We start from the raw sequence: 27890 nt of genomic DNA on the forward strand, positions 1-27890 counted from the left end.
TTTTTACATAATTACCTCATTTTCCCCACTAAGCTGAAAATTCTTGGAATGCAAAAACTAACGTGAACTTTTATTTTTACACCCTATGCTTTGTATTCTGTGCCACAGAAAGTAAGCATTTAATAAATATTTGATAAATAACACAGATAGCATAGACTTAAAAACATTCCTATGCCTTAACTTAGTAAATTCTGCCTCTAAGGTTATTTAATAAGGAAATAATACTAAACATAAAAAAGCTACACGAACAAGGATAATGTAATATTAACCACAAAAAGTTACAAACAACCTGAACGTCCAAAAGTAAAGAAAGAGTACACCCAAATAATAGGATAGCATGTAACAATGGTCTCAAAGAGCTGTTAAGAGAACATGAGTAAAAGCTCATCTTATAGGAAAACAAGATACAAAATTCACATATGTTTACGGAATAATTACAAATATGGAGGAAAAAATAAAACCCTGCACAGAAATATGCCAAGAGTTGTTGTCTTTAAGTTGTGGGACTTTAGATCACTTTTACCGTGCTTTTCTCTTTCCTAAATTGTCTCAATTAAGCATGTACCTCTTAAAACCTGAGTCACACAGTTCTGGCCTAACAGTGCCTAAGGGAAAGCTATGGGCTCCCCTTGTGCAGTGCAGGATTTACTAACAGGGAAGCACTGACCCCAAGGAGCCGGGAAATGAGGACTCACAGATCAGCACCCTGTACACGGTAACCTCTCTGTAAGGGTTCTGCACACATTACAGCCTAAGAGTGGCGGCGATGATTAGTCCCATTTTATAGGTGAGAAAACCCACATGGAGAGAGAGGTTAGGTAATCTGCCAAGGACAAACAGCAAGGACGGGGAGAAAAAAATTCAGATCTTCATCTGATTCCAAAACGCTTGAGCTTTGCTCTGGACCACTGGACACTCCCTCCTACAGAGCAAGAAGGAGTACCGGGGAGATGACAGAGCCTCTTTTCACACCCAGTCCCATGCACACTAAAACGCCTACAGCAGGCCTGCACTCAGGTGTCCCTGAGCATATCATGATTTCAGGGGTAATGTGAAGAGCTGCCCAATCTCTTTAACCACCCCCACCAAATTATGTCTCTGCTCCTTTCCTCATGACTGAAATTCACCGAGCAGAGTTAAAGGCATTTTATCCAGACACAGTAAGTTGGCTGGATGAGATCAAATCATTTATTCTATCACCAGAGGATTAAAAGCCCTCTAGGAGACGTAATAAGCTGCATGAACGTGTTTCAAAGTACAAATGGCTGGTTTCACTCTGCCCGTTTTATAAAGGAAAGGAGGATAAAGAGGAAGGTCTGGGATTTATAAGAGTGGATGAGAGTGGACGCAGGTGCTGCAGAGAATACGGCAGAGGAAGCATAGGTTCTGCGGGGACTTGAAACAAGAACTGCATCCAGCGCTCAGTCCCACGGGGCAGGCCTGCAGAGTGAGAACTGGGAGGCATTCAGCACAAGAAGTGCCTGCCATCACGCACCCTTGGGCCAATGCAGAGTCAAACTAGCCAAGAGCTCAAAGGTACTTTGATACCCAGCACTTCTGATGTAATTTAAATGACTGATAGCTATCTTTTATTCATACAGCTATTTTAATTTATAGTAAAAATTATTCTCACAAATTACAATGGAAAAAGGAATGAAAAGAAAGAATTTAAAAATGCTTTAAAATATTTTAACAGTTTACAACTCTTCATCGTGGAATGTTAAAACATGAAGTACACGTTTTACCTGTGGAATTACATACCACGACTAGTTAAAAAAGGTAAAATCTGAAACCAGGGGTCATTTCTTGCTGAGGGTATTTAGCTTGCTTGATAAATTCTATGATATGATCACCGAAGATCATTATTTCATTTTTATCCCTCATGTCTAGCAGAGTTCCAAGTGCAAAATGGGTACTTAATGAATTAGAATCAAAGAATGAACAAAAAAATGCATATACACAGCAACGAATACTTTAGACATCAGCAGTCAAAAAGAAATGTGTGGTAGGCTCTAGTCTCCTTAAAAATGAAATGAATTGCTACAGTGAATGGAAAGAACAACACACTTTCTACATATTGGCAATGTGTTTTGCACATTAAAAACCAGGAGTTCTGGTTTCAATTTATAGCCAGGAAGAACAATTAACCACGACCAAACTAACCTGCCTTTAGAAGACTTTCCCAAATGACTAAATGCCCAGCATCAACTCCATTCAGTATGTCATCCCATTCCATCACTTAAGGGTATCCTGAGGCTGCTAACTCATCCTGGTAGGATGCTGGAAAACCCTACAGCTTAAAGCCACAGAAGAAAATGCTACAAATGCTTGCTCTGAACATTTTTCTGCCAAAGCATCTTTGGGCTACAGTGGATATAAAACTGCTTCTTGGGAAAATCCTGGTTTCAGCAACATTTATCCCTGCCACTCACTTCTGTGCAGAAGTGGTACAGACCTTTCGTCAGAGTAAGCATACTAACTAGGTACCTAAGTACTAGGTTACCATTACATACTAGTATTAAAATGGCTCTTCTCCCTAGAGTCAGCATAACAGAACATCAAGCACTCCCAACACTGTCAAAAAGAACATTTCGAAGTGATGATTATTGTTGTTGTTGATGTTGTTGTTTTGTTACCCAGAAGAAACAAAATGTGTTTTGGAGAAATACAGTCTAATGGATGAGTTATCTATCCATTCCTCTGCAAATGAGTTCTATTCTTCGACTGAATCAGGCCAATGGAAGGTAACATTCTCAAACCACATGACTTTAACCCCTCAGACAGACATCTTCAGTCCCTCAATACTGTGTGTTCAATTTCTTCAAAGGTCCCTGGCTTTTTTATTTTTAATGAAACTTAAAAGCATATCTGTTCATTATATTAATCAATGTTCCAAGTACATCATAAACCTAATGAGACATCTGCCTTGGAATTCGAAACTAGAAAATTTTTCTCCCCCAAGGAACCTCTATGTTCTTTCCCTTCTAATACTGAGATTTACCAACTTTCAATGTTTCCTTCAGCCTTGCTTGCCCAGAAGCTAGGAGCTTTTTTACGTTCAAACATGGCAAAAATATTTGTCTCCTTACTATTGCCTTATTTTCTTTCCCACCATCACAATGCCCAAAACTCAGTTTCATATTCATAACCATTTTATTGATCTTACTATAGCTGCCTTCTTTTTAGGTTCTCAAATTCTTTTGAATATGAACCAAAGTATAAACAAAATCCAAAAATAAAATTCTGCAGTCATCTTATTTTTTGGCAGAACTCAAGTAATTGCTCAAAGTACAGAGAAATTAAAATGCATGACGCCTTTTGCATGCATCACTTTTTTTTTCTTCACAAGTCCATAAATATCTTCCAACAGAGATGATTACCATTCCATTTTTTTAAACATATGTGTCCAAATTTTCAGTAGGCATACAAATTAAGCCGACTCTATGTAGTGCTTTAACAAAAAAAACCCCTTGGGACCAGCCCAGATGGCCTACTGGTTAAGTTTGGCAGTCTCCACTTCAGCGGCCCCCACTTCGGCAGCCCAGGTTTTTTTTCCCTAAAGATTGGCACCTGAGCTAACATCTGTTGCCAATCTTTTTTTCTGTCCCTTCATCTTCTCCCTACAGCCCCCTAGTACATAGTTGTATATTCTAGTTGTAGGTCCTTCTGGCTGTGCTATGTGGGATGCTGCCTCAGCATGGCCTGATGAGCCATGCCATGTCTGCACCCAGGATCCGAACTGGCAAAACACTGGGCCATTGAAGTGGAGCATATGAACTTAACCACTTGGCCAGAGGGCCAGCCCCTCTTTTTTTCTTTTTTTCCTAGAAGCCTAGGTTTGGTTTCCAGGTATAGACCTATACCACTTGTCTGTCAGTGGCCATGCTGTGGCAGCTGTCACATACAAAATAGAGACAGACTGGCAACAGATGTTAGCTCAGGGAGAATCTTCCTCAGCAAAAAAAAAAAAAACAAAAAAGCTTGCCCCATTATGGATACTGCTGCACACTGTGATACTATATTCAAGCCCTTTCTGGCCCAGAAGGTAGAAGTTACAGCTCTGTAAAGAGGACTGATATGCTTTTTCAAAAAGGCTCTTCAGATAGAACAAGCATTTTTTAAAAAAAATCATACTATGACCTAATGATAAGAGAATAGCTAAAATGTGGTGCATCCAACCAATGAACTACTATGCAGCCTTTTTAAATGTAGACATGAATTTATAATTACTTACATGAAAAGTTAGATACATTGTTTAGTTATATCAAGAAGCTTGTTAACCTAGTTAAAGATAATAATGGTATGGTCATACAGAAAAATACCCTCATTTTTTTGGAAAATGCATTGAAAGCGTTGAGATGTCCAGTTTAAAGTATTTCCACACTCACAAATATCTATCTATATCTAGATAGATGATAGATAGATACACATACACACACACAAAGAAAAAATGGCAAAATGTTAACTATCATTAAATTTAGGAGGTGGGATTACTGGTGTTTAGTAATTATTCTTGTCTTTGGGATTCTATGTGTTCAAAAATTTCATAACAAATATTTTTTAGTGTATGTACATCATTATCTTATTTTTAAAAAGGGAAATATGTACATAAATATGTAAAACCTCTTTCTCCAAAGCTTAGCTATGATTATCCAGATATGGGCTTACATACTCTTATTTATTTTCTTCTTTATACTTTATTACATTTTCAAATTTTGTGCAATGAGCATGCATTTCACTTTTATATTTGGGAAAAAAAATTAAGCTATTCTAAAAAGCTTTCAATTCAGAAGACATCACAATGTTCTTAAAATAAAAATGTAGCATACAATGTTACCATGTGTAATACTTAAACGCTGGATTGAGATTGTTTCTCCTCTCACCTGTGATGAAGACCTCGCAGCTTACAACTTTCAGTGAGCATCATGGTCACCTGAATTTCAGAAGCTTGATCTATATAAAGAAAAAGATATTGCCTTGAAGGATACTACTATATATATGACATGAATATATTCTGCTATCAGTAAATAGTTATCTCAGACTATAAGGTAAATTTTCATGATAAGTTACAGGTAAATCTAAAAAGGTCTAGTCCAAAATTCTATCACAATAGAGTCTCACTGAATAGGTCAATGTTAACAGAAGCCATTAAGATAAATTTGACCACATAAAAATTAGAAATTAAGTAAGGTTCCATAAACAAAGCAGAAAAAGTAATAACACATTGGAAAAATATCTGCAAAACATAAGGCATATAGAGGGCTCATTTAATTTTTTCCCCTTCTTTAAAGAGTTCATACAAATCACGAAGAAAGGAAAAACTGGAAAAGAGGCAAAAGATACAGTTTACCGAAAAGAGAAACACAAATGACCAACAAAATTACAAAATGACTTTCAGGGGCCAGCCCAGTGGTGTATTGGTTAAGTTCTCGAGCTCTGTTTGGGTGGCTTGGGATTCACTGCTTCGGATCCCAGGTGTGCACCTACACACCACTTACCTGGCCATGCTATGGCAGGCATCCCACATATAAAGTAGAGGAAGACGGGCATGAATATTAGCTCAGGGCCAATCTTCCTCACCAAAAAAAGAGGAAGATTGGCAGCAGATGTTAGCTCAGGGCTTATCTTCCTTGGAAAAAAAAAATTAGAAAATGACTTTCAGCCTTACTCTTAAATAAAGAAATGCAAATTAAACTAGAAGATCCCACTTTCCCTGTCAGATTGGAAGAGACAAAAAAAGTCAGCTACCTGTCAAGTTTGGTCAAGAGTGTGAGGAAGCACACTCGTCAACCGCGCCCTGAGTAGGTGAGGGAAACAAGATCTAACAAAATTTTAAATGCATATACCCTTTACATCATCGACCCAACTGCTAAGAGTCTACTCTACAGATATGTTCACAAGAGCTCATCTATAGAGAATGTAACAAGAATACTGTTTGATTCTAACAGCAAAAACTCAAAGTGCCCATCAACAGAGAACTAGTTAAATGTGCACTTTAGAATACCATGTGGCTACTTCTAAAAAATAAGATTTAGGTCTATAGGTACTGAAAGAGGAAGATCTCCAAAATATATTAAATCTTAAAAGCAAGGTTCAAACTGTGTTTGTGTGATCAGTTGTGTTATAAAAACAAAATTTTATGAAAATTGGGTGCACTTTTTTTCTTACTCATGGAGAGAACCATAAATTGTTTATGGTGGTGACTTTTAGAGATGGAAGAATTTACATTTTGCACTTTTCTGTCCTGTTTACAGTTTGTAACCTTACAAACATACAATCATTAAAAAATGACTACAGGAGTTGTGCCTGGAGATTGTGGCCCATTTTATTGTTTTCTTCTTCTTACCTCTCTATAGTTAAAAACAAAAAGGGGGCCAGCTCTGTGGCCGAGTGGTTAAATTTGTGTCCTCTGCTTCGGCAGCCCAGGGTTTCGCTGATTTGGATCCTGGGTGCAGACCTAGCTCATCAGGCCATGCTGAGGTGGTGTCCCACATGCCACAACTAGAAGGACCCACAACTAAAATATGCAACTATGTACTGGGGGGCTTTGGGGAGAAGAAGGAAACAAACAAACAAACAAACAAAAAACTAATAATAAATTAGTAGAAAAAAATTTAATTTTCAGACAATAGCCAAAATTCGTATGGTTATTCCATTTTATTTTTAGCTTCTGAACTCATAGTTTTTGGTCCAAAGTAACAAAACAGAACTCAAACTGACTTTTAGTTCAATGATTTTGAAACAAAAACATCATAATGCAATTTACCAGTATCTTTGGTCTGCACCTCTAAAAGAATTTTAAGCCATCAAATATTTGCACAAATCTACAAGGATTCCTCTTCTTAACAGGAATCATTATCTTAATAGTATAGATGATTTTTCTCCACTGTTTAAAAAGAACAGTTCTATTAAGCGATAGTATATTTTCATTATAAAATTGAAAATGAACTTTTTTAAAAAGTAGTTTTTAGATGCCAAACAAAATTAAGAGTACAGTGTATCCTTAAAAACAATTTCAAAGAAACTAATTACTAATTTGTATGTCAACTATAAAAACACTAACAATAATTTATAAAGCTTCTAATCAATGCAGTAAGAGGGAGAAACGATATAAAGATTGACAAAGCCAAGATCTACATCCCAGCCCTACCTAGTAAAATGCTGAACCAACAGTATAAGCACTGAACTCAGGCACAATGGTTACGCATCACATTCACTCCTAAAAGCGGAGCTGTGAAAGCTGAGAAATCAGAAATTTCATTTACTTCCACTCTAACCAGTGGGATCATTCCCTCTCCAACTACTTGCCAGTACTGTCCCCTTTCCAGACAGCTTTGCTGAGTTAAGATTTTCGTAGGAATGTAAAATGGGTGGACAAAAAGCCAAGGACTTGAAACACTTGGTACTTCTTTGGGAAAGTACTTGACACCAATGTCTGCTGAAATAAACTCTAGTTGTCTAAAACCTGCTTAAAATTTAGGATCATCTAGTAAACGGCAGCATGTGCCTTTATGACTCTTTCTGTAATCTAAATCATTTTAATGAAATTATGGCCAGGACTACTTGGGGGCTGGAAGAATCTTTTTAGGATTGAAAATTAATAATAGGTGGAGTTCCGCACACAGTTAGTAAGAGTTTACCTTCCCGTCAAGCGGTCCAGAGACCCAAGTAAGAGGAAAGGTAATTTCAGGATGTGCTGTTTTATGAATAATTTTTTTCAGGTTCTTAACTTTGATAAGCATGTTCTATTAAGCAAGGGATGCTTGAACTGGATGATGACCTAAGAAAACTCTGAATTGGATAAAAAAATGTTTATCCATTTAGTAAGAAAAAATCATTTTTCTGGATTCCTTTCCCAGTCTAGTCCAAGTCTTTTAATTTTATGGAAAGGTCTATTTTCAAGATGTAAATATTTGGAAAGAACACTATAAAATGATTTACATTCTCAAAGTTATAAAAAAGAATAAAATGACAAAAAACATATTTCCAAATTGCAAATAGCAGCAGCTATAAAAGAAAATAAGAACTTAATGCCAATAACCTCAAGTTAATTACTTTATAGAATTCAATTGCACAATATCCACTGTGTGAAATCCAGATTTCTAATTTCAATCTCTGGAAATTTATATTGGAATATCCATTAAGTCTCTATGCAAAATTATGAGTTTTTTAAGAAGCCAAATGCCAATTTCCGGCTTATGCCTAAAGGCAAAGGTCAATGATTTTTTAAAAACTTATTTTTTGCATGTTAAGCTGCACTTCTAATTGTGTAGCATGTATTAAGCATACAGATTTGTGAAAGACCCCTGTCAGCTTTACGGAGCTTCAATTAAAAAAATAAAATAACATTCCAAAAAAATAAATCTCAGAGATACTCAATCATGTGGAGTTACCTAACAATTCTGAAGCAAGAATTGTGATCAATGCATTTCCTCTCTGTTTCTCATGCAAACCAAGACCATATCTCGGCTAAGGACTCACTGTGCTTTCTCTTGTTTCCGTCTAGCTCAGAGAGAACATTTTAGTTACACTGGTAAGGCGGAGAAACAGCCAAGTGACTACACTGCAAGTGTATACGGGAAGAGAAAGCTTATCTTGTGAAACAGTCCCAGTAACCACATTGTGTTTTCTTATCACTAGTATTTCCTTTTCTCCCCTCTTACAACCACAAATCAACCTAATTCTGCAAAGAAACGTCTTTTCCTAATTCAAGATTCATTCAGAACAAATCAATAATAGCCCAGTTCTAAATTGTTCATAGAATATTTACAAACCCCGGAAGAAATATTAGAATTACAGAGAAATGTTTCCTTAAGAAAATGGGGAAAGTGTAACAAAAGTCAGCAGTTACTAAACCTAGGGTTCAAATTCCACATTTACAAAGAGTAATATGTTAAATATCCTTCAAAACTAGTTGGAAAACCCACTGGGACCTAACTTAAATGTTAACCTTTAAAAGTATTTTGGGACTAGGAAAGGTGGGTGAATAAAATAAACTGTAAGTTAAATCATTTGTTTAGAAAAGATAAAAGGTGTGTGTGTGTTTGTTTATAGCATTCTTAACCAAGCAATTTTGCTAAATTAAAAGAAATCAAATTCCAAAGATTTTTTGTTAGATTAGTACAATCCAACTTTTTAGAAACAACAAACATAAATCCTTCGTACTTTCCATGAACTCTGTTAAATAAATTTAGAAACATAAGTTCTTATAAATTAATTTTAAATACATCATAAAGTTGTCACCTCCTACTCATAAAACTGCATTTAATTTTTCCCTCAGTTTCTGAATTCAAATGCTAAATTTCTTTTTCCAAAATTAACATCTTGTCATTTCAACCTCTATCATATACTATCAGACATTAAGCACCCTATCAATCACCACATTTTTCTTTTTCTTAAAAAGAGTAGGGCTGGCCCTGTGGCCGAGTGGTTAAGTTTGCGCGCTCTGCTTTGGTGGCCCAGGGTTTCACAGGTTTGGATCCTGGGCGCGAACATGGCACTGCTAGTCAAGCCATGCTGAGGCGGCGTCCCATGTGCCACAACTAGAAGGACCCACAACTAAAAATACACAACTATGTACTGGGGGGCTTTGGGGAGAAAAAGGAAAAATAAAATCTTTAAAAAAAAAAAACGAGCAAATAGAATTAACAGTTATTTAATCTTTTACAAATATTAATTATAAACAATTAAAAATTATTTTAAAAAGGTCTTGCTAATTTACCAGTATCAGGGAAGAAGCCATATATAAATAATATTGTAGTATATTTTGATAGAGAACCTCTTAACTGAAAAATTTTCATCAATCAACAAGTGAAAAATTAGGCATCACATTTCTCCAAAAGGAGAGTATGTGAAAATAAATATTCTGTTCATGAAAATATAAACTAATGTCATCTTTTAGGAAACAATCTGACAATATCTATGAAAATTTTAAATGTAAACACTAAACACCTCTTAGGGCAGCAGTTCCAACTATGGCTGTACCTGCAAAACTACACCAAGAAACACACACACACACACACAGACATTTTCTGCAGCATTACATATAACAGCAAAAAAACAGGGGTGGGGAGTGGGAGGAAGATAAACAGTGGCTGTCCACATAAGGTGCTGTGGGTCTTGGGGTCACTTTTTCCCTTTATAGATCTCAGTAAGGGGGGAGGAGTGGAGAAGAGGGAAACTAATAATGTTTTGTAAGAGGGAAAAAACAAAGAATTTTAACCCAGGAGAAACACAGTATTAGATAGAGGAACAATGAAGCCAAGTGGACATATTTTAACCAGAAGCCTGAGTAATGTCTAATAAATGTTTAGTGTCTTACATTATTAGACCTCTGTTTTTTTGTTTTTTTTTTTAAGATTTTATTTTTTCCTTTTTCTCCCCAAAGCCCCCCGGTACATAGTTGTGTATTCTTCGTTGTGGGTTCCTCTAGTTGTGGCATGTGGGACGCTGCCTCAGCGTGGTCTGACGAGCAGTGCCATGTCCGCGCCCAGGATTCGAACCGACGAAACACTGGGCCGCCTGCAGCGGAGCGCGCAAACTTAACCACTCGGCCACGGGGCCAGCCCCATAGACCTCTGTTTTCTATACCTAATGAGAACAACCCAAGTCTCCTTAAAAGTTAGCCTCATGTGAGCTAAATTAGCTTTGGTGCACACTGAGAAGCTGAGACAGAATTTCGCTGGCATGAGTCACCTTAGGAAGGCATTATGGAAACCGCATGGGAAATAAATCCTACCTTTAACTGTTTTTACAAATGCTTGTTTTTCTTTATTTGGATCTTTTTCATCTACTAAAATTCCATGGAAAATACGCCCAAAAGTACCTAAAAAGAAAAATAATAATTAACGAGATCATATGATGACCTTCATAAAATTATAAACACAAAACTTTCTGGCACAAGGTAACTTAAAACAAATATACCAAGAGCATATGTGATCAACATCACTCTAGTCCTAGAGTAAAAAGACCCAAATCTTTGTTTTTTAATGACTACTACAAGTTCTTCATAATTATGAAATATCTTAACTTGCTTTTAGAAATACATATTTAAACTAACTATGTGAGAATTCTTTCTGAATTATCCTAAATAAACTAATGATATTAATGACACAGCCCGGAGCACTGGACAACAGTAATGGGGTATCCATACAGGCATGTATGAGTTTCCAGGCTTAGCCTCAGTGCAATGACAAAGGAAAAAAATGGACTCTCCTCATACATTCGAAAACAGACCAAAAAAAAAAAAATCTGCATCTGTTAATTACTATTTGCCACTGGGGACAGTTCAAGGCCCTCACTCAGAGGTGACTGACCTACAAGCATCCCAACCAACAGCTAAATTCAGAAAGACTCATACGCATCCAAAGCACATTCCAAACTGAATTATGGAAGAGGGAAAAGGTAATTCTCTAACAACTTGAAGACCTCAATGAAGTACTTCATTATTAATTTCTGTTCTCCTCTTTCAGCATCTCCCCAGTCAATGCCCTAAAACTCAAGAAAGAAGCAAGGACCAGCAATTTGGGGAAGGGATGGGTCCTAAAATGTCAAATGTCTATTATGTGTGAGTTCATTTAATGTACATCATTTTGTCTAATCTTCATAACTAGTCGAAGAGGAGACAACGTAGTCCAAATTTACAGAAGAGGAAACCGGACATGGAAGGCATTAAGTGATTTCTCCAAGGTCACACAGGTAATAAATCATTGGACTGGGGCTGGAACTTGGGTGTACCTCTGAAGCCCACGCATGCTCCTTCTGCTAGAACCCCACACAACCTGTCACTGAGAAACTTACTTGGAATATTTTAAAGAGGCCTGCTAGGTAGTGATCATCTTTAAACAAGAACTAAAGAGAAAATACACTTAAGGGTAACAAACACTAATATATATGCTTTACTATACTTGAAAATCAAGAATTGCACCAAAGCTGTATTAAGGCATATTAAAGATCTAAAGAAAGAGAAAATGAAAACGAGTTTTATAAAGGAAATAAACTGTGCACGAATTTCTATCCCAAGACACAAAATGAGATGACATTTAAAATTTGAAACAAAAAAACTTCTATAGCGCTAACATTAAATCTTCCTTAAAAAATAGATTTTGAGATAATGAATACCTTCTTGGAGTACATCTTTCAGAGTTATCCTCTCCCTGGATATGGCTATATCCTTCACCTTGGCTTTGGCCTCCAAAAGAGTGACACTTCTCAAGTCGTTCTTCTCTATCCGCAAAGTAGGATAACCTGAGGAGCCAACAAAGCCAAACCAAGAAATATAAATACCCTCACTACAGCATCAGGTCAACCAGCTCAGTCAGAGCCCCAGGACTCGAGTCACGGGAAGGAAGGCATGTAAGGATCATACACAGAAAAAGGCACATACGTGAACAGGGAGAATTACTTTGAAGGCCACACTAAGTTTTAGAGAAACACTTTCCACCTAGCCCAAAATCTTAAAATGCAGAATTAAAACAAGAAACACTAAAATTAATACTACCATTCACACTTCCATTACCTTTCAGCCAAATGAAACAAGCTTTTACTCATAAAATTTAATTTAATCCCTCCTTACAGAATATTTTTCTTCCAAAAGATTTTCTAACATACTCTCCTAACAAAGAACTTTTCAAATGAAGAGATGTTTATAAAAATAGCTTTTCTAACAAACATATGATGGATTTAATCATTCTGGTATTCATACAGCCTAATTATACCATTGTGAGATTCATATTTGTTTTTCAGGTCCCTTAATTTCCATTCATTCTTAATACGATGACAGCAAAAACAAAATTTCTAGCCATAAATTAAAATTTTCATTCCAACAAAAAAATGTTAGAATAAAAGGAAGATTCAGTGTTAGCAAATAGAAATTGGAATGGTATCTCTAATGATTTATTGGTTTAGGTAGATATTGGGAAGAAGAACCCCTAAAGAATTAGCGGACCTAGACAACGACCATCCGCGGCTGCCGGAACTACATGAAAGGCTTTGGGGAACTTCATAACGGATGGACTAAGCTGACAACACCTGATTCCACTCATCAGCAGTTTGACGGTGATATGCCTAGAAGTGTGAGTATATGCAATATTTGTATGTGCTTAATCCCGCCTGGAGTTCTTGGAGTTTCTTGGATCTGCGGTCTGTTCTGTTTCGTTATTTTGGAAAATTCTTGACCATTATATCTTCAACTATTTTTCCTACTCCTCTTTTTTTCTGTTTATAAACAAATGTATTTACACTGAGTTTTTAAAAAGTTTTTATCAGGGCCAGCACAGTGGCATAATGGTTAAGTTCTTTTGCTCCACTTCCACGGCCCAGGGTTCACCAGTTCGGATCCCAGGCACAGACCTAGCCACTGCTTGTCAAGCCATGCTATGGCAGGCGTCCCAAAATAAAGTAGAGGAAGATGGGCACGGATGTTAGCTCAGGGCTAATCTTTCTCAGCAAAAGCAGGAGGATTGGTGGCGAATGTTAGCTCAAGGCTAATCTTCCTCTAAAGAAAAATGTTTTTACCATACATAAAAAAATGAATTCTCTCTCCTTAAGGTAATGCCCACAAAAACAAGTAAATTTCTTATTGATGGTAACTAAAAATGTTTTAAATAAATAAATGTATTTCCACTGACTTTAGAAAAAAGATTTCTTTTTAGCATATATAATAATTGAATTATCTACCTCTTTAAGGTTATATCCGCAATCAAAAACTGACTCTACTGAGCAAAGCTTGACATCTAAACATTAAAAGCAATGATGTGTTTCTTCTGAATAGTTTGAATTACTTTCACATCTATCATCGTATTTTCTGAAGAGCATACATTCTCTTTCATTGGTAGTTATGGTAACTGTGGTTATTATTTCTTCTAAGTTTCTCTTAATCTAGGGTGCTCCCTCCTTCCCTTTTCTTTTCCTTTCCACCATCTCACAAAAGAAACCCAGTCAGTTATCCTGGAGAATGTCTGGCATCTGCTTCTTCGAGTATCATTTAACTTGTTCCTCTATCCCTGTACTTCTTATAAACTGCAAGTCAGTCCCACAGCCTTGATTAGATCTAGGTCAACTCCTGGAAGGAAAGGGAGACAGGACTACTTCATGGCTGGCACATCACATGTGGGGGTACAAAGCATCTAGTTGTCTACTATCAGTGATGCTAGGTTTCATTAGTGGATTCAGGTGGTGACAGTCTGATGCCTCGAATGGTAGAGTTCCCCATTTCTCTTTCTTTGCACCGTTTTAAACATTGATGATCTTTTCCTGAATCAAATATTTTACTAGGGACTGCAAATATATTTTCTAATTCTGTCATTCCTTCCACATTTATTACTGGGATTCTTCTGTAAAGAAACATTTTCTCTCATCAACCAGCAATATCTGGTTACTCTGAAATACAGTTCATGCAGCCAGTTGTCAGAAAAAGGTATGACTGGTGCCTTAGTCATCTCTCAAAATGATCAATTTTTTTTTAAAGTATCATCATAAACTGGTGGATTTTTACACATTTTATGTTTCAATCCAGAGCAGTTGTTACTCTTTTTGATGTTCAAATGGCCCCATCTTTGGGAGTTCTTCAAGTCTTTAGCAGCTCCCTTGATTTTGGGCTCAGCAACATGTCCCAGGTTTATCCTGTACATTCCTGACCCAGTCCTGGAATCATCCATTTCTCCAAAGAATCCAGGTTCTTTTTAATGAGAAACAGTATTGAAAGACCACAACAGGGCATTGGGTGAAGGACAGATATTCTTAATCTTAGTTTACTAAAGAATAAATACCAGCCCAAGGAAGATAACAGCTAACTGCCTACAAGAACCTAACTAATCAATGGCACCACTGAGTCAAGCCCTGACTCATGGCCCACTATTTATCCTGATGATACGTTGTTTATTATTTGTATGGTGACTGATTTCTCATTATATCTAAATTATACTCTTAGAATGATTATTTTTCCACAAACATCTACATGTTACACTGTAAAAACTTTCATCAAAATCCTGTACAAAAAAAGGGAAATCAGATCCTATGCTCTCAAGTCTAAAGGCAGCTAGCTTCCTATCATGACTAGAAAACAACGTGAAGTTCTTACCACAGCCCACAAGACCACCAAACAATTCATTAAAATCTAAGTCTCTGTCTTCATCCAGCTCAATGGCTTCTTCTAACTACCTGAAAATCCTCCTTCTGTATTTCTCTAGAAGTGATTCAGTAGTCCTTTTAATAGAATTAATCTACGGAAACCTCCCAAAACTAATTCTAACAATTAAACTTAAATTTTATTCTTAATGCTCCAATTTTAGAATGTTTCATTCAATGCTCTAGAAAGCGAAGTTTAAGATCAAGCCTAATTGTGCACACACTGGATACTATGTACATGGTATGGTACACATCTCCCACAAGTAGCTAATCACAAAGGACCACTGACAGACCACAGACAACTTTAGTAAACCATCTTTAGAATTAAATTAACTCTTACTGGTGATAGGAGTTGCATTGTTGGGCGTGTCGGCTCTCAGATACTGAGTCGTCTGGGTAGATGGCTGAGACAGCCCTTGGGAACTACTGCTGGCACTGATGCTGCAAACAATTTTTAAGAGAGAAATATTTGGCAAGTCAGCTTCAACGAGAAATTTCCTTTTCCCATATATACAAAATGCATGTAGCTGCTATAACTAGCTTAAAGTCCTGACGGATATCACAATAATGCATGTATCTCTAGCACAAACATTCCATAATGAAATTTCAATCTACCTCATAATGCACAGCTCCATTTATTCTTTCTTTTCTATCTCCACAAGCATAAAGCAGGTTCATCTTATCAAAGTCATTCAGAAATGTAGTGACTAGTCCTCAAACACTGCAGACAACATGTTAGGGAACTGTGAATCATCTCTTAGGGAGAGAGCCCATGCCATTCAATTGGGCTACTTTTAAGAAAAGGAGTAGAAAGACAGGCTTCTTTTAATGATGGTCTAAAACCAAAGCGCCTACAGATGAGGGAATATCAAAGTAAATCAAATATGCCAACATGCTCAAAGCTTGGGAAGGGTATCAAAATGTGGTTCAAGTTTGTTTAATCACATGTATTTTTCTTCTTCCCCAATCCCACCTTTTTAGAATTTATGGAACTTATCAGAAATCTCTAGTACTTGAAGCATTCCAGTACACTGTATTCTTTAAATAATACAGGGGACCCAGAAGATGGCAGGCTCAAATAATTGCCAATCCTGTATTCAAGACTACTACAAATTAATGCCTCACAAATGTGTATTTTTGGGGCCAGCCTCATGGCCAAGGGGTTGGGTTGCACGCTCCACTTTGGTGGCCTGGGGTTCACCGGTTCAGATCCTGGGCATGGACCTACACCCTGCTCATCAAGCTATGCTGTGGTGGCATTCCACATAGAAGAACCAGAATGACTTACAATTAGGATATACAACTATGTACTAGGGCTTTGGGGAGAAAAAAAAAAAGGGAGATTGGCAACAGATGTTAGCTCAGGGCCAATGTTCCTCACCAAAAAAACAAGACAAAACAACTCCCCCCCACACACACAACTGAGAAATGCTTCCTAAATCAATTAACCAATAACTGCCTTAGTATTTGCTTCCTGTTGTCCATCTTTTTAAAAAAATGTGTACTTTTGTTTTTTCAGTGGGTAACAACATTATCCCAGGTTACCCTTGGGCATACTACAGTTTTACTGCCTCAGCCCTTGAATTTTGCAGCAGCAGAGAAGCAAAGCATAGAAATTCAACATGAAGAGTGAGATCAGATGGCAGGAAGTCATCCCAGACCATCAGGATAGGCTTTCCCTGCCTCCCTTAGTTACAGGATCAGCAGAATACAATCAGAGGCTCCCAGCTTTCCTAAATATGTAAAATTGTTTCACTGATCACACTCCACACAAGAGTCCTCTATTTTCAAAACGTGGTGATTAAAAAAATATGTAATGAATAAAAGATGTTATTCAAAAATTGATCTATATGAGTCTACACGTGTAGTGGGTATGGGGCAGTACAGTGAAGCGATGAAGAGCATAAACCTTGAAATCAAAACTGCCAGCACTGCCATTTACCAGCTGTATGACCTCAGGCAAACCAACGCTTTTGTAGCCTCAAAATCCTCAAGGACAGAATGAGCATACTACTACCTCCTGACAAGGTTGCTAAAAGGAGTACGTGAAAAATCTGTAAGTAAAGCATTTAGGACAGTGCCTTGCCCTCAAACATACATCTTCAAATTATTGTTGCTAATTATTTTTATTACTACTAATAATATACATCCCCAATCCTTAGAATGATAAGGAACCACAGGACACCTGTTTTTGGAGTCCTGAGTACTACTCGAAGATCAGACTAGAAATCACTGTTGTTAACATTCCAAGATTCAGTAACGGGGAGAGAAGAGAAGTATTATTATCCCCAAAGGGGGAGGAATAAAGGACTATAATTACTACCCATAAAATGGGATTAAGAAAACTTACCACGTCCCCCCGCCCAGGATTTGTGTGAGGCTCAAGTTGTATAATGTATGTGAAAGTACTACTTAATAATACCTGCAATACACTGATGGTGGAATAAATGCCCAGACCCCAAATTATTTGCTAGTTATTGTGTTTCTCTCCAGTAACTGAACAGCAGGTGGCACTCTCGTACCACCTCAGAACTCTTGAAAAGACTGGGTGGGCATACAGTCAAAGATGTTATGAGTACATCCATGTCAATTTTTCATTTGTTCAGCAGATATTTACTGGATCTCTACATTGAGCAAAGCACTAAATTAAGCAGTCAGAACAAACCTTCTCTGAAAGCCCAGACCCACCACTATGAGAGAAGCAGGGAGCAGGTGGCGACCCCTGACACCTGTTAAGTCAGTATCTATAAAGCTACACACAGGAGGTGGAAAATGAGATAAAAATGTACATTTTCTAGCACTTAACAGTCTAAAATCAGTCTAAATAAATTATCTCATTTGATTTTCATAAGCAAGTAAGATTAGTTATGGAAATATTAACCTTGCTCTAGAGTTGAAGTTAGAATTCAGGGCAAAGATCATCATTTTCATTCAGAGCATTTATTACAATTCGTATTTTTCTGTGTAACTCATTTATTTATTATTCATTCAACAAATATTTATTAAGTGTCTATTACATGCCAGGTACTGTGCTGGGGATGCAGCAGTGAACAGAACAGATAAAGATGCCTACCCTCACAAAGCCTCCGTTCCAGTGGGGGTTCCTGTTTAACACCTATCTTACCCAAGCAGACTATAAACTCCTTGAGGGCAGCAAAAGTGCCTATTTGTTCTCCCTTTCCTCCCTAGCACTCAAGCCAGAGCCTGGCACAACAGGTCCCAAGTGAGCCCAACTAAGAATCAATAAACACTTAGCTGAATGCATCCATCAATGAGCAGGGAAAAACAGACCTCCTTGGAATAGAAAGACCTAAACCAGATAGAACAGTTGCTTCTGACACAAGCATTGATATATATCGAAAGAGGCCAAGAATTATTGGTACAACAAAATGGTGTTTTGCCTCTCTCTACTCATTTTTCATTCAACAAATTCTTCATTCAACAGATACCTGTTAGGCACTGGATATAGAAATGAATAAGGAGAAATAAAGGTGACCTTGTCACCAGTAATAGAAAGGCTGGAGGGGTAATGGAGATCATGGAAAATGAAGATATTGCCAAATAACAAGCTCAAGTGTCCCACAAAAGAGGAACGAACTTTCCTACAGCCATGGCCTAATGGGGAAAGACTACAGTGTGGACAGACTGCAGATCCATCCCTCCATGGAAGGACTTTAGAGTAAATGTGGAGAGAAGCTCTGCCTCTCCAGGAGAGACTCACCTGGCATAACACAGAGGCTGAAAAGATCAACTTACAGTGTCAGGTGAGGGAAAGCCACACACACGGGCTCTAACTGCCCCTGGCATGAGCACATCTTAGGCAGTTTTATTCTCTGCCTCTAAAGAAGCTCTGTGTATAAGAGGACACTCGCTCCTGAGTGCCTGCAATGGAAGAACTCTCTTCCACCCCGTCCAAGGAATTCCATGGTGCCACGGGTTCCATCAAATAGGGCTATTTTGAGGATTAAGGGAATTAGTGAATGCAAAGCAATTGGAACAGTGCCTGGTATATAGTAAGTGCTTTATACAATTACAATATTAAGTTATTATAACACGGCTATTACAATAAGGAGTCCCTCTTGCTGCTCTGGCCTAGTCCTAGGAGTGCAATCCTGGAAAAGTTATTTAATCTCTTTAAGCTAGTTCTTCATCTTTAAAACAAGGACAGTATCATACCCACAGGTGACTATGAGTATCAAATACGATGATACAGGTAAAGTGCTTGGCCCAGTACTGGTAAACAAAAAACAATAAAATGGCAACCACTGTTATCTCAAAGGCCCCTATGCAGAGAGAAGCAGCAAGTGTCATAAATGCTATTAGATTACTGGATGGGAACTTTCTAGTCACCACTGTTAACTTGCCTGGCATGTAAATAACGGGTAATACATTAGGAAAGACTGAAGAAGAAATCAGTCCATCACTACTGGCACACTGCAGCTTTCTGAAAATAAAAATCGTAATAATGCCACTTACTATATGCAGGGCTGTGTTCTAGGAGCTTAAAGTATTACTTCATTAAAACTTCACAAATTCACAACATCCCTGCTAAGTAGGTGTCATTATTATCTCTGCTTTACAGATGAGGAAAGTTGAGACATAGAAAGGCCACATAACTTACTCTATCTAGACCACAAAGCTAGTAAGTAGAAGAGCCAGAATTCAGAGATGCTCTGGCTCCAGAGCCCATGCTCTTAACTACTAGGCTATGCTCTGAAAACAAGCAAGAATGTAAGTTGCCTTTATTCAGGCAATATCTGGAAACCTTCACCTGAAAACTAGTGAGAAACTGGAACACCAATTCGTAGGTGGTAACTGATTATTTCAGCAGGCAAAGGTATACACGCCATGGAATCTGAAAGTTCTGCATGACTCTGGCCTATGTGGGTTCACAGCCCTAGCACACATGCAACATTCAGGGAAAATATGTGGATCAAGACTGACTTCTAAATGTCATGCTCTGCAGTAACCCCTCTAACTCTACGTGCAACCTCTCTCCAACTCCTATCAAAATGTTCCTGCGACCTCATTTCCCCTGGGTTGCTTCCAAATGCCATTTCTTCCTCTACAAAATCTAACTTCAACACACCATAAACACAAAACATATTCTGAAACACGTCACCCATGTATTTCTCTTCTCATTCTTATTATTCTTACTCATATTTCTCTACTCAGATAAAGAAAGTTAAACAGCGGGGACAGAGAGTTCTTAGGGGCAGGTATTGAATCCAACCAGGCTCTCCGTTTCTTTGTGTTTTGTTTATGCCAGAAATACGCTTACCCAGTAGGTGTAACACTGTGTAGGAGTGGGGATTCAGCAATGAGTAAGGCACACTTGTCTCTAACTGGAAAAAGCTTACATTCTAGTAGGAGAGACAAGTATACAAAAAATGATTATAGATGGAAAAAGTACAATAATTGCTACCAAAAAGAGAGGGAGAGAGAGAGAGACAGAGACAAAGAGAGAAGGGAGAAATGGACAGTTGGGAGACTTAGAAAAGACTTCATGGAAGAGATGGCGATGCAGTTGAAATCTGAAGAACAGACAGGGTTTGGACTGGTGGAAAATTCAGGGAGCCCTGTGGACAGAAGGAAAGCATGAACAAAAGTCCTGAAGGGCACAGCATAGGGCAAAGTGAGGACCAAGTATAATCACGTGACTGCAGCATAAGTAAGGATACGGTAAGAAAGAGAGAAAGGTTAAAAGAGCATCGGAGATATGTCTCCACATAAAGCAGGGCTGGGAAAGCCAAGTCATGAAGCTGGGAATGTCTTCAGTCAGCAAGTGGGAGTCACTGAGGAGGGAAGTGAGACTCATGTACTGGGAGGATAAACCTGTCTATCATTCCATCTTTACCTCTCTCACCCTATCCTGGATATAATGTCCTCTTTGTCATCTCTGACTCACCCAGGCTGGGAGAGGCATCTTTTGTATTCCCACACTATACTACACATATCACAATCATCAAATTTACAAACTTTTATAATTATGGGTTAATGTCAAAGATTAAATACTTGAAGCCATAAGGTATATCATTAATTTTTTATTCCCAGCACTTAACATAACATCTAACCCAGTGTATCTCAAAGGCTACTTATTAGAATCATCCAGGAAGTTCTAAGAAAAATACTGATGCCCAAACACCATCCCAGACCAATTACATCAGAATCTCTGGAAGGTGGGACTCAAGTACTGATATGTTTTAAAAGCTTACCCACGACTCTAATGTGCAACCAGGCTGAAAATCAATGGTTTATATCACAGCAGGTTCTCAATAAACATGTGCTAGATGGGGGAGGGGGTGGGTGGGGTGGTCGGTGGATGGGTGGGTGGGTGGGTGGGTGGATGGATGGATGGGTGGGTGGGTAGGTGGTGGATGGAGGGATAAACTAGGAGGAAGAAACAGGGTTATTTTAAAAAGGTACTCAGAATCTGGAATAGAGTCACGTCAAAGGGGATAGGAAAAAAATTTGATCGTTACTTCTTCCCCATCAACTAATAAACTGTAATTTCTGACTTCATAAATTAAAAAAGCTAAAATCAGAGAAACACAATGGCAGTAATGACAGACAGTAATTTCTCCTTTGGCTAGGCTTGCTCATCCTCCATCCTTCCCCTGCACCACTGGGCACCAGAGGGCTCCCATGTAAACCCAAGTAACTGCTCTTATTTTATTCCTTTCCCAAAATATGTAGCATACCTGTCATCCAGTTCAATCCTTTTCATACTATGAAGGTGCAAAACAGCTAATATTATTGCTACAAGAAATATCACTGCACAGCAAACCCCCACGCTGATATAAAACACACGCGTAGACGTAGTTGGAGCTGCATGTACAGGGTCATCTGAAATAAAAATGAAAAGCACATTAAGCTTTTTAAACAAATATCAATTGCTTTGCAACCCAATATACACACAATGAGTACCCTGTTCTTTGTAAAGGAGATTTTAATTTCATGTATCCATTCCGATAAGATCAGTTACCAGTAGAGTATGGACGTAAGTTCACACCATTTTTAAAATAGTTTTGTTGCAGTTTTAAAAAAAGGATTTTAAACTGAACTTTTGGTTAATGAGTATAAAAGTCCTAAGTGATATACTTATAACAAACCATCCAAAGCAGTGCTGTCCAAGAGAATTTTATGCAGTGATGGAAGTGTCCTGTAGTGTACTGTCCAATACAGCAGCCACTGAGCACCTGTGGCTGTTAAGCACTTGAAATGTAGCTAATACAACTGAGGAACTGAAGTTTTAATTTTATTTCATTTTAACTAATTTAAAGTTAAACAGCCACATGTGGCTGGTAGTTACCATCCTGGACAGTGCAGATCTATAGACCCTTCACATGTCCTCAAGAGTGACGCCTGGATGGAGAGATCAGACACCTTTGTTGCCAACGACCACTGATTCACAGGAGAAGGAATACACAACAGAGCAACACACAAGTTTAAACAAACAACAAACAATCTTTTTCCCTTTTGAGAGAAATTATTTTGCTTATCTTTTTTTTTAAAAAAAGCTGGAAAACAAGACTCTACTCATGAAATAAAATAATATTCAGCTTTATATTATTCAAAAAAGAGAGAAAGAGAAAGAAAGCCTCAGCAATAGGGGAAATAACTCAAAGACAGACAGAAACACACATACAGAGGCAAACTGAGAAAGAGACACACAGTGACACAGATACATATGATATGAGCCAGCAGAGTGGGAGACAGAAATAGAAGCAGAATTGGTGTGACTGGAGATTCAAGTAAGTTTTGATGATGGGTACTCACATCATAATTCTACTGAACAAAACCTGAAGAATTTGGGTTTTCTCTTTAATGAGATGGGAAATCATTATAAGGTTTCAAGCAAAGGAATGATACACATAATCATACATACAAAAAAACCTCCGAGATGACTGACTCTGCGTGCCGTGTAAAGAATGCTGTGGTGGGGCAAGAGCAGGCTAGGGGGTTACTACAGTAGCCCAAGAAAGAGACAGCAGCGGCTTGGGCGAGAGTGTTATTGAAGATGAGAAGCTACTGGATTGGGAAGCAGAGTAAACAGACCTTGCTAATGGATTACACTGGGGTAGAAAGAAAAAAAGGAATCAAAGCTTAGACTTAAAGAATTAAGTGGAAAATGGTATTTACAAAGATAAAAAAGAAGCAGGTTGGAGAAGAGAGAATCAGGTTCTGCTTCATCCAAGAGTACCTAGCACACACCTAAGTGGAGATGTCAAGTTAACAGAAACACAAGTGTGGAGTTCTGAGGATAGGTCAGGACAAAAGATAACAGTTATAGCTTTCAAAAACTTGGAAATAAGGCTGCTTTCTAAAATTTAAACTTTGAATCAACAAACAATAAATCAGAACAAATTAATGCAAAGAGACCGAATGGCTTCTATGGCAGATAGACTTGACTAAAGGCTGAATGAAGGCGAGACTTTCCTCAAGAATGCCATGGGCTGTTCAATCTTGGGAGAGGCAGACAAGGAAGCTCCCAAAGGCTGATGTTGGCAGTACCTATCCAAGCACACTCCAGGGCAGAGAGAAGAACACCACTCTGCTGGGCAGATCCCCCAAATGCACCCTACTTGATTACCTCCCAGTTCCAGGGTAGTGTACGCACTGTTTCCTTTCCCTCACTTTGACATTTCACCTGCCACCTCCTGGTCACCTTTCAGGTCTCAGATGAGATGTCACTTTCCTCTGGAAGCTGTCCCTCACTCCCTCAGAGGAAGTTACATGCCCCTCCTCAGGGTTCCCAAAGCACTTTGTGCTGGCCTTATTACAACTTGCCACACTACGTTGTTATCATTGCTTATCGCCTTGTCCATCTCATGCGCTACATTATAAGCCCTTAAGGGCAGGGTCTGTTTTATTCACCATTTAACTCTCTGCCTCAGTCATACAACCTGGCACATCATACACTCTCAATAAATGCCGGAGGGATGAATGGACAGACAGAAAGGGAGGGAAGGACGGGGGAGGGAGGAAGAGACAGAGAACAAGAATATGCAATATTCTATTCTCTTTGTGAGAAATAACATCCTACTAGCATAAAAGAAATGAGCAAAATCACCAGAATTTTAAAAGTAAAATTGGAAGCAGCCATATTTTTTAAGTAGCTTTTCTTTCTTCTCAGAGATAAATCCAAATGAAATGTTCTAAAAAAGTAGACAATATCTCACATTATTTAACCTTCAAAGAACGTCTACTTTGTGACATCTAATACTCTGTACTTTTGAGGGGATGAAAAAGATAAAATAGAAAGCACATACTACCATCTATGAACTATTCTTGCCAGAAGAGTTGGTTCTAAATCTAATCAACTACAAGATCTAACTATCAGTTTATAGGAGGGAGAAAAACATGTTAAATGACACCATAAGGATGCAGATGTGGGAAATTCTACGGGACAAATGACTCAATTTCAATAAATAAGTGATATTAAAGGAAGGGGGAGTGGTTTCTGATTAATATAAAATCAAGTCAAATCAATCAAATATAGTGTATATAGGTTTCATTTGGACCCTAATTTGGGGGAGAAGCTATAAAAAGACATTTTTGAGACAATCAGGTTAATTTGAACATGGACGAGCTACTAAAAAATAGGAAGGAATTACTGTTAATTTTGTTATATGTGATAAATTAAATACAAGTGGAAAAGGTGTTGGGTGACTATGGGTTGTTTTTTTAATAGCCTTTTTATTTTGGTGAGGAAGATTTGCCCTGAGCTAACATCTGTGCTAATCTTCCTCTTTTTTCTGTTTGAGAAAGATTGTCCCTGAGCTAACATCTGTGCCAATATTCCTCTATTTTGTATGTGGGATGCCACCACAGCACAGCTGATGAGTGGAGCAGGTCCACACCCAGGATCCAAACCTGCGAACCCGAGCCACTGAAGTGGAGCACGCAGAACTTTAACCACTCAGCCACAGGGCCGGCCCCTAATGGCCTTTTTAAAAAGAGATTCACACCAAAATACTTATGGGTAAAATGATCCTGGGATGTGCTTTAAAATACTCTACCCCACTCCACCCACCTACCCAAGTGAAAAAGGAGGAAGGAATCAATGGAACACTGGCAAAATGCTGATCATTACTGAAGTAGGGTGATGATCACATGGGGGTTCATCAGAGCATTCTCTCAACTTGTGCATACCTGAAACCCCCGTCCTCCACAATTTTTTTTTAAGTTTACTTCCAAGAAGAGAATCTAGGAAGCTTTTAAGATACTGCTATTAAAACTATCTCAGGAAGAGTAAGACTCAATGATGTGTCCATGTTAGAAAAGGAAAAAAGAAGTCTAAGTTACACTATCCAAACACAACCATTACCAAAAAACAAAAATCTACTTTGAGTTTCTGCTCTGTAGGTTTAAATAACATGCTATCTTTAAACTTGCATTTTCACTTGGATGAAATTAGCTGAGGGTTAGGTCCAGGCCACAAACCAGATTTTGTAACCTTTCACTAATTAGATGAAGATCTTATACGTATTTCATGTTTATATTTTAATTATGGCCATTCAAAATGATGTGATACAAATTCTTGCTTACAAAAGTTTTTTAGATCACTTATTATGAAATATGTATGAATTTTATTTCAAAAAATTTAATTCTAATAGTTTCATCTGACTACATACCAATCTACAAAACATCAGTGAAAAAAATAGCATGGTGTCATTTGTCTTTTGACAAACTGGAAAGCACAAGGGCCTCCAAGCTTCATGCAATCATGTTCATCTGCAATCAACCATTATTCATCCTAATAACAGAGAAAGATAACACAGTAACACTTACAAATAGTTCTGCTAGTGTTTTTGTCCAAGGCTGAAGTTTTTACTTCTTCAAGTTCTGAATTAAAAAGGAGATAAAAGATGCTTTAGGAATTCTTTCTTTTCCATGAAAATCTTTAAATACTGTAATTTTATTTTCTGAATTTTCTCTAATGTAGTTTTGTCTTCTATCAGAACATCATAACAAGGTATTTGTTGCAAGATAATAAATACTACATTACTTTTCTCATAATCATCACTGTAACCATCAATCAATAGTCTATGCCAGCATTATTCAAAGGGTGTTATTATAGAAGCTCAATGCAAAAGGGCTTCTATGGTCAAGAAGTTTGGGGAAAGCCACATACTATAACCTCTGCGGAGGTTCACAGTGCACATTAGCAGAGTGTAAAGGCTCTAAGGAGTGCTAGAGAAATGAAACTTGTCTGATCCAGTAATTCCCACTCTCATATGATAAAGGAATCTTTTCTTGTTAGTAACATCCATGAACAATCAACATAGTACAGCTACGTTTCCCGTTGCAGACACCTTTTTTAAAAAGTAGTAGGCTAGAAAACCAAACAAATAAATACAGTAGGGTTACATATCAAAGTAAGAGTCATGACCATGAACTGAAAGACTGGGGTGGCCAGAAGTATGACCACCAAATAAAAAGAGTGGTACTATATTGAAGTTAAGTCTAAAACAGAATAGAAAATTACACCAACTGTTCATTTTAATGTTAATTTTCATGTACGTATTAAAGAAAATGAAGGTATAGGATCATTACGAATATGAGCTGATCATTAACATCGGCAGATCTGAGCACTGGTCCACAGACCACATCACATCAGGCCATCATTCTGCCTTTAAGCATTAACAGATGAGCATCGTGGTGCAGTCACTGTCCACCTCCCTTGGGGGATCAGGAAGCAGCTGTTCCTGTGAGGTGAACCAGTCCTTACTGCTTGCTGTGTAAACTCAGGTGGCCTATCTGGGGCCCAATCTCCTCATATCAATTAGATAATGACCAGGATGAACTAGAGGCTCCAAAGTCCACTTTGGCTTTAAAATCACATGAAAGTAGGTGAATAACTGAACGCATTAGAACTGAAAAATGTTTCAAAACACCAGAGTTAAACAGTGCTAACTTTTCTTTTAATAAATGTCCATTCTAATGCAGTACAGTTTTTTTTTACTGGCACGTATCTGGACATCAGCCATTATAACTCACTAGCTGACCTCAGGTGTCCTCATAACACTCAGCACTAACTTGAATTAGGAAAATTTGTTAAGAGTTTAACAACGAAGCCAAGAGCATGGGTTTGCATCCCAAGTGCACCACTTAGCTGTCTGACCTTAGTTAGTTGGTCAGATCCTCTGAGCCTCAGCTTCCTCTTCAGAAAATGGAGATAATGAGAGAACCTACTGCCTAGGGTTGTTGTAAGGATTAAATGGGCTTAATGCATGCAAAGCACTTGGAATATAGTAAGCACTCAATATGTTTAGAGTGGGTTTTTTTCCCCTACCTTAAATACTAACCAGCTCTATCTATGTGACCTTGTAAATTCAGGTCACTTTACCTCTCTGAAACTTAAAGAAAGTGGGTAGGACTGGATAACCTTTAAGGAGAACTCTAAAATTCTTTGATTATGACCTAGCATGCTGGAACTCTTTCAAATCCACTGAAATATCTTGAATAACAGATTATGCAAAACCAAAAACTACTAACATTTACTAAGTACCCACATATGATATTCTAAGCTTTAGGCTAGATTAAATTAATCTTTAAAAAAACCCTCTTAAACAGGTTATTATGCCCATTTTACAGATGAAAAAACTGAGACTTCGGTTAAGTAACTAGTCCTGACACCCTCAAGAGCAGAGTCCTATTTCTAACCCAGGTCTGTGTGGCCCCAGGGCAACGCTTCTGCATAACTAACTTTATAAGGGAAACACAGTTAACACTCAGTTACTCTGGGGCCCCTATAAGAA

The 27890-nt window shown here is 37.9% G+C and overlaps 1 protein-coding gene across 2 annotated transcripts in view; it reads right to left on the reverse strand.

Annotated features, from left to right (window-relative positions):
• Nucleotides 1-27890, reverse strand: part of RYK (receptor like tyrosine kinase) — a 94688-nt gene that overhangs the window by 23743 nt on the left and 43055 nt on the right. The window contains exons 5-10 of one of the 2 annotated variants that reach the window (XM_044754426.2): nt 25921-25974; nt 21828-21972; nt 15467-15567; nt 12121-12246; nt 10739-10825; nt 4884-4953 (exon numbers count right to left, since the gene is read on the reverse strand). In XM_044754426.2, coding sequence (XP_044610361.2) covers nt 4884-4953; nt 10739-10825; nt 12121-12246; nt 15467-15567; nt 21828-21972; nt 25921-25974 — 583 coding nt within the window. Of the gene's footprint in view, nt 1-4883; nt 4954-10738; nt 10826-12120; nt 12255-15465; nt 15568-21827; nt 21973-25920; nt 25975-27890 lie in introns of both variants that reach the window. The other variant, XM_070493315.1, reaches the window with a different exon arrangement.

Source organism: Equus asinus, chromosome 21 (assembly GCF_041296235.1).
Source record: "Equus asinus isolate D_3611 breed Donkey chromosome 21, EquAss-T2T_v2, whole genome shotgun sequence".
Lineage (NCBI taxonomy): Eukaryota > Metazoa > Chordata > Mammalia > Perissodactyla > Equidae > Equus > Equus asinus.